Source organism: Protomyctophum parallelum (assembly GCF_964188405.1).
Source record: "Protomyctophum parallelum genome assembly, chromosome: 4".
In the NCBI taxonomy this organism is placed as follows: Eukaryota; Metazoa; Chordata; class Actinopteri; order Myctophiformes; family Myctophidae; genus Protomyctophum; species Protomyctophum parallelum.
In genome coordinates, this window is record NC_139700.1 from 30,238,256 (window position 1) to 30,246,622 (window position 8,367).

Sequence of the window (8,367 nt, forward strand, 5' to 3'; positions counted from 1 at the left end):
GAGGATAATCCAGAATAGCGAAGCGCCATTGCTGAACCTCCATAGAGATGACGTTTTCTTCTCCAATCTCCTTTAAAGTTATGGAAAGTCTACAAATCTGAGAAATGAATTTTCATCACGTGTGTGTCTGTTTCATTTCAGAGAGCCGAGGATGACAGACCCACCTGTTCCGCGCTCGCTCACGTCAAAGACAGAGCAGTGAAGAGCAGAGGGGAGAGTTCGGAGCGTGACATGTTGTCCCACATCCAGAAGCGTCTGTCCCAGTGCCTGAGAGACAAGCGGCCCGCGGGCTCCATGCGGCTGGAGGAGGAAGAGGACGACGAAGAGGAGGTGAGGGAGGGCGACCGCTTCCAGCAGCTCCTGGAGCTTAAGTGTCAGATCCGTAACAGCGGCGAGTACGACCTGTTCTACAGCCGCCGCAGCACCATCGAGTGCACCGTGGCGGAGCAGGGCGGAGTTCAGCGGGAGTTGCGCATGCTCAACGATGAGCTGCGCAGCATCGAGCTGGAGTGCCAGAACATCATGCAGGCCCACAACCTGCGCAAGGGTCAACAGTCGCCCTCCACGGGCCACTCCGCGCCCTCTGCCAAGGACCAAAGCCTCCGCCGGGGCGAGCCCACCAGGGGCAAGTTGGCAGACATGAATGAGAGGCTGGAAAAATCGGACAAGGACAGCTCCAGTGCCTATAATACGGCGGAAAGCTCGCGGAGCACCCCTCTGGCCATGGATCGCTCCCCGGATCATTCCCTCCACAGGATGGTGAGTCTGACCAATCAGAAAAACCTGTGCAGCAGCCTGGCCACGGGATACTGCCTCAGCCCTAGTCCCAGCCCCACACACACGGTTGCAGTTCTAGCCAAGTGCAGCAGCCCCGACCACTGCAACCACTCTGAGTCGGACCAGGCGCCTCATTCGGGAGAGGAGAGGAAAGGGAAATTGAAGCCGCTGGGCTCCCAGATCCCCTACCTGTCCCCGTCCCACAGCTCCCAGCAGAGACAAAGCAACATCCCAGCCCACGCCCGCCACTACCAGAGCTATATGCAACTGATCCAGCAGCGTTCTGCCGTGGAGTACGCCCAGAGCCAGCTGAGCTTGCTCAGCGTCTGCAAGGAGCCACAGCGGCCTGCCGACGAACACAAGATGGAGTGGAAGGTGAAGATCCGGAGCGACGGCACGCGATACATCACCAAGAGGCCTGTGAGAGACAAGATCCTGCGGGAGCGCGCCCTGAAGATCAAGGAGGAGCGCAGTGGCGGCATGACCACGGACGATGACGCCATGAGCGAGATGAAACTGGGGAGGTACTGGAACAAGGAGGAGAGGAAGCAGCACCTGGTCAGGGCCAAGGAACAGAGGAGGAGACGGGAGTTCATGCAGCGCAGCCGCCTGGAGAGCCTGAAGGAGTGCCCGCAGAGCGGCAGCGAGGGCCGGAAGGAGGTCAGCATCATCGAGCTAAGCCACAAGAAGATGCTGAAGAAACGCAACAAAAAGATCCTGGACAACTGGATGACCATCCAGGAACTGATGACTCATGGCACCAAGGCCCCCGAAGGGGCCAAGGTGCACAACGCCTTCCTATCAGTCACTACTGTATAAAGAAAAGAGATCAAAACAAACACACAATCTACCCCATGTGGTATAATATACTTGCCTCGTTCAATGTGGCATTTTTATGCGGACAATAGGAATATTTTTCACACTTTGTAACCCAAATAGCATTTTTGTAAAGAATTTATCAGCGTTTTCATGGCATTTTTATTTTATTTTTCAGGATTGTTTTTCATGTCAAACTCTCCCAGAAAAGAATTTTGTATGAAATTATAGCGATGCAATGTAGTTATTTTTCTTATTTCATGCTATAGATGTTTATCTTTTTGATCATTGATTATTTTCATACTTCTCTTCCTTTCTACCCATACAAATCAAGGCAGCAGTGTGAGTTTCCAGATAGGAGTTGGGAGCTTTCTTTTGTGTATACAAATTGTATTGCTCAAAATGCAATCGTGACCTAATTTTTGCTTATGTAATTAACAATTCTATATTTTACTTAAAAAACCTTATGAATATTCACACATTCCAGACATAGTACTGTACAACTTTTAGTACAATACAAGATGCATAACAAAGAATGTCTAACTTGTTAATGATTGTTAATGATTCATAAATAACCTACCCTTTGAATTCAGTTGTTTTCTAACTAAAAAACTATGCTGACACGGTTGAGGTAATGTAATTACTTGTTTATGTATTTCTTGTCAATCGTATAGTCCTTACCAAATTATGTAATAAATTACTCCATTCAAAATGACGAAGAAATGAATTAATCAAACAAAACAAAAGAAATATACACCCTACAAATTTCTTCCTGGTGGCCTGAAAGCTAGAATTCACTTCACTTCATGGTTCACACAATACAATTAAGTAATTTTAATTGGAAAATCTTAAACATTCAATAAGACGATAAAGTTTGTCTCTCCTTTAACAGAGCAAATCCTGTTTATTTCAGTCCCTTTAGACCGCTTAGTAATCTTTTCTGAGCTGTCAACAAAATGTAAATGTCATTCTCCATGTATACATTATATCCCACACCAAATGGACCTGATCATAGCTTTTACGAGACAGTATTTCTTGTTTGTTTGTTTGTTTGTTTTTATATCTCCACATTTAACTCCACACATAGCCTTAAACAGCTGGAAGTGAATTCATGCAACACTGATGCACACTGATGGTTCACACATGAAAAAATCTCCTGTAGGATGGAGAGATTATAATTCAGCCATAAATCTATAATCATATAATCTGCTATTTGAAATCTGGAAAACATTATTAGACACTTTAACTGTTTACTGTTAGGTATACATGTGAACCATCATTAACCCCTTACATACTCAGTTGAGCAGAGTCCATCAGTGCTCTATACCTGGCCTTTGTTTTGTTTGTATTTTTTTATTTTCTAATCTACACCAAATCTCTTCGCTGAAAATAGTCAATCTATAGATTGGCTATGTTTGCTGAATGTTTGCCACAGTATGCTACAGTAGGTCTATCTATGGTGTTAATCTCAAACTCATGCGTTCAAACGATCACTGCTGAGCAGGTCTCAGAACATATAGCGGTTCAGTCCATTGGTGACACTGGGTTTACTTTCCGCCTGTCAACATATTACAGTTACATGTACAGCGTGCTCATTCCAAATGCCTACTTTTTACTGGAAAATACTGTACATTTGAAATTTTAAACCAATTCTTGTATTTGTTTAAAGTCGGTGTCCAATGGTCTTATTTCAAGTAATCAGTAGTTGGCACATTTGTAGCCAGGTAAAATGTGTGATAATTGTGATCATTGAAAAAGAAATGACAATAAATTATTGTTTGGGTTTTCTTTAAAGTCTGTTAAACTCTGTTTTTAATGATATACCATAATGGGAGTTATGCTCTATATGATTATGATCTTATATTCCAGGTAGCAGTTTATGAGCTAGTTGTGCAAGTCTGCAGCAGTGTTGATTTGAATGAAAGCTAAGCTATGATGACTAAAACTAACCCTAAATATACTGACAATTTCCTCAACAAATTAGAATGTTAGGAAGGGACTAGTGGACAAGAGATCCAATATAAGTCATTTTACACTTGGTTGCATGCTGAAAATAGCCGATCTACAAGCTCTGCGACGCGTTGTTTTATTTTCAGCAAGTGTAAAAACAGTCATTACGACGGCATCAAGGCCCGACAAAACACATTTTAGTCGACTAAATAAACTAGATTTAGTCGACTAAAATCTTATGATATTTAGTCGACTAGAACTAGACTAACACTAAAACATTCCGGGTGACTAAAATGTGACTGAAACGAAACGAAAACTTTTCATGACTAAAACTAAAATCAATTTGCTGCCAAAAACAACACTGGTCTGCAGAATCTGCACCTCAAGCTTGGAGCAGTGCACACAGTTCAGCCGCTGCCATACCAGGCTATATGGGCCTATAGAATTATAATTAGTTTTTTAGAAAACTTTCAAACATTTGAGGGAAAAGTACCAAAACTTTCCAAATTAGCAGAAATCTATACAAGCCTTCACATTGAGGTGAGGCACACTCCTTATATGGTTATGGCTGTGTCAGAATGATGTAATGATGTATAATTTACCATCACAAAATGGTGTCATCTGGCAAAAAGGTAATGGGGTTAATTTACCATCAAAATAGCAGATCTACTAAGCTGCAGCTTGTCTATATAAATCAGGCTTTAGTTTCGATAAAATGTGTCATGTATGGTGTCAAGAAACAGTAACAGCTTTGCAGCACATTATGCAAATTCACCGTCAGCCAAAAGTGAGAGAGAACGATTGTTACTTGTTCATTTAACACTTTCACACAACACAACACAACTCCTAACAAACAGATGGAGATTTCAATTAAAATCACCTTCCACTCGGATGGCTTTCTGTTCATTAAAATGTACCAACCACTTAATCATTTCTATGGTCCTGTCATATGCGTGGGAGGGCTACTGGGATATTCTGATCTCTGTATTATCTTAAGAATTAATGTTCAACGGTCATGCATAGCCTACTGCCTCAAGACTGCTCCTGGGTCTCAGTTAATTGAAACTGTCCCATTGAGATAGAATGAGCACTTCCGCATTCAATTATTACAATGGGAGTAACACTAGCATCGTCACTCTCATACTAGATCACGCTGCAGCCAGGATTACAAATAAAAAATCTCAAAGCATGTCACCTCGTGCTACATTTCGAGCTTACGGTTCTGTTACTTTTGATGCTTTTGTGTGATGCTGTACTAGCTGTAGTATGATCAAGAGGGACATTCATTTACGACAAAACACAAAAAGTTAGCGCGTGTTTCATAAAAATCCACTGTAGACATGTTATGAGCTAGTTTCTGTCAAGAAATTCTGTGCAGGTGATAATTTTTAAGTGTTGAAGTTTGGAAGCGCTCGTCAAAGACACTGAACGGGACTGCATACCACCTGTTTCCAATGTGCACATCCTGCAGGAAGCAGCAGCAGATCCGTTAATTAAGAGTGAAACATGGTGGTGGAGTGTTAAGATACAGTACATGACTGGAACGGCAGAGACTGTGAGTTTAGAACTCACACTTAGAAGATTGTTGGTTAAAAAAAGGTTGATTTCCCAAGTTTGTGCATGACGACTCTAAATTTTCACTGAAGAGCATGCAATAGAACTGGCTGAGTATATGAACCATGGTGATACAGATGTAATACACAACTAGCGAAAATAAACAAAGAAAACATTTCCCAAACGTTACAGAAATAATATCATAATCAATAAGGTAAGTAGCTGTATTAATCATGTTTTTTGCAACACAAATGCTTCAAGTATTGAAGCAAACAGTGTACCATGTGACCATGATGTGGGCTGTGACAAAAAAAAGGTAATGAGTAGGCCTACTAATAATTGAACAGGTGAGGCTATAAAGACTTGCATATACGCGGCATGAGAGAGAGGGGGGGGGGGGGGGTGGGGACTGAATGTACTCTGATGCTTTGACAAGGTTTTCACAGTCTATAGTTTGTTTTAGGGGACTCCAGTCTTTTCTAGTTTGTTAGGTTAGTCAGTTTAGTTGTATTTCTAATATACGACATATATTGGATTTTATGTTTTTTCCCTGTCTTATCTGTATTCTGTCTTTTTTTTAAATGCTGACCCTTCAGACGGCGGCCATCTTGCCAGCAAGGTGCTAACTAGGTGCAACTTCCCATTGAGAGCCCATACATCCAAACTTTCTATCTGCAAAGTGTTTGTTTCATAAAAATCCACCATAGAGGTCCTTTTTAGGCGTTTCCTTGTCAGTGTGTTGTGTTCCGGTAGTTGTCATATGATATGTGATAGACGACGTTTGATCTGACGTGTTTGTTTTACCTTACCTAACTGATAAACAAAGCATCTGAAACATTCCTACACATACACTTAACTGTTAGCTCAATCTCAATGAATTTAAGATATCCGATAAAAAATCACCTTGCCAGATTTAGCTGCGCCTACTATACTACTGCTGCAAATGTCCGATGCAGACAGATTAGCCGCCTGTAGCTCTGCTGCTCTGTAAGATTCCACTCTGATCATTGATTTTTATATTTTGATTATGCGGCGTCTTGCACGTTTAAGCACAGGTAGAGACTATAGAGCTTATATGTTTGGGGATGTTGTTGAAGGTCAGAGACACATACTTCCCACAGATTACACACACCCAACGTGAGTTTGAAACTATGACAAATGACAAAAAAAACTCCCATACCTATTGGGAAAAATACAACAATGTGCAAACACAGCAGCAAGATTTGTGAACTGTTATGACAAAAGAAGGTTAGCCAATGGAATACAACCACCATAAGGACTACTATACCAAGTAGACCGCTGGACCTTGCACATGCAAACAGAGCTGCTACCTTTAAACAGATCTTAAATCTGAGTTTTTTGTATACTATTTAAATAGTCCTGAGAAAAATGCTGCCATTTGTCCCAAAGTGACTGCAATTTTTTTTGCTGCTATTTGTTTCAAAAAAGCTTTATACCCTGTTATAACATGTACATAAAGATGCAATGTGACAGCTCTGTTTACAAAATACTGTACCCCGTCCAACTATATACTTTCCCCATTTTCAACTATCTTTATTGTGAAACTTGCTTTGGCAATGTAAACGTTTGTTTTCTCATGCCAATAAAGCTCATTTGAATTGAATTGAATTGAATTGAATTGAATTGAATTGAATTGAATTGAATTGAATTGAATGTCATTTCGTCAGCTGACTCCCAAGCCATATTTGATATCTCCACCATTATGTGACGCAGCTGCCTTGTGTAAATGGCAAATAATAAAGTCTATTTTATTCAATTTGGATGGGGCAATAGATTGGAGAAGTTGGACAATACTGTATGTAACGGATCCCAGGATGGTGAAACCTTTATTGTGAAGGGCTTCCTGCCATGTTGCGTCTCACAGACCTTTATTTGACTAGTTTCCTGTCCAAACTTCAGAAGCACATCAATGGGCACTGATTAGGTTGATCAAGTTCACCTGTGGTGTTGCTGACACCCAGCATGGTGCTGCAGATAGCAACAGTAGACTATAAAACAGCCTCAGTGGTAGAGGAGCGAGAACAGCATCACTATGGGACACACATTGTGCTTAATATAGAAGGTTTGGTCAAGGCTTATGGAAAGGAAGGCCAATTGAAAGGACTGACAAAAGCCAATTAACTTTATGGAACAAATGGATATCCAAGCAGTGAAGCACACTTTAGCACCCAGCTGGAAATTGGACAAGGTGAATCGAGGTCTTATTCTTGTGATATATTGTCTGAGGTTTATTGTAGTGGTTTTCATATTGCATTTGATATGGTAATTTTAAGCTATGTAGTACTGTATGAATTGTATGGGATATGTAATTATGGTTTATGGGAATGTTTGTTGCTGATATATGTGTATGGATTATTGTCTGATTTATGGTCACACATTTTATGCCTGTTTCTTGTACAGTTATACTTGATGTATGAATAAAGCAACTTCAAATCATCAGTTCAGACTTCAACCTTTCATGGCCAGCTGCGTCCGCTACACTGTAGGAAAAAACCTGACTTCGGACCCTGCGGTAAGTGACCATTTCATTTTGGCAGGAACATAACACTTGACTGTATGCTCCTTGAATATGTTCTAGTATTAGGCCTTAACAGGGACAAGTGAGGAGAGAGAGAGAGAGGATCGAGAGAGAGAGAGATGAGAGAGAGGAGAGAGAGAGAGAGAGAGAGAGAGAGAGAGAGAGAGAGAGATGAGGGAGAGAGAGAGAGAGAGAGAGAGATGAGAGAGAGAGAGAGAGAGAGAGAGAGAGAGAGAGAGAGAGAGAGAGAGAGAGATTATTGGAGACCACTCTTGCAGAAAGCAATGATGCCCTATTTATTGCAGATATAATATTGTTATGCCTATTATCATACTTTTTCAAGAAAGCGATGCTTGTGCAAATTCCTATTGGATTAACAGGTTTTAGGTCTATAAATGCCTGAAGGCACTTTCTCTCATGGCAATTGAGAGCTAACTGATCAATACACCAGACTTTGATGATTTTGTGGATACTTTTGCACAAACTTGCAGCATGGGCAAAGCGTTTCCGTTTTTTAGCCCCCACTGCAAAGTTGCAGCTGCGCGCAAGTGTAGCATTACACGGAAGCAGGGATTGAACCCGGGGTTCCCACTCGCCAGACCAACGCGTAACCTACCGTGGCAATAGGGCTGAGCCCGATTGGCAGGGCTGTTGCGGGCTGGGTCTTGGCTGGGGGCTACAATCACCCCCCCCCCCCCCCCCCCCCAGTCTTTGAAGCGCGTCCTCACGCT

General features: G+C 41.9%; 1 protein-coding gene across 2 annotated transcripts in view; it reads left to right on the forward strand.

Moving 5' to 3' along the window:
- LOC310858012 (PDZ domain-containing RING finger protein 4) overlaps nucleotides 1–3,322 on the forward strand; it is a 198,843-nt gene extending 195,521 nt beyond the window's left edge. For both annotated transcript variants that reach the window (XM_083764058.1, XM_083764059.1), the window contains one exon: nucleotides 142–3,322. In XM_083764058.1, coding sequence (XP_083620184.1) covers nucleotides 142–1,596 — 1,455 coding nt within the window. In that variant the 3' untranslated portion in view covers nucleotides 1,597–3,322. The remainder of the gene's footprint in view (nucleotides 1–141) is intronic.
- The last annotated feature ends 5,045 nt before the right edge of the window (nucleotides 3,323–8,367 follow it).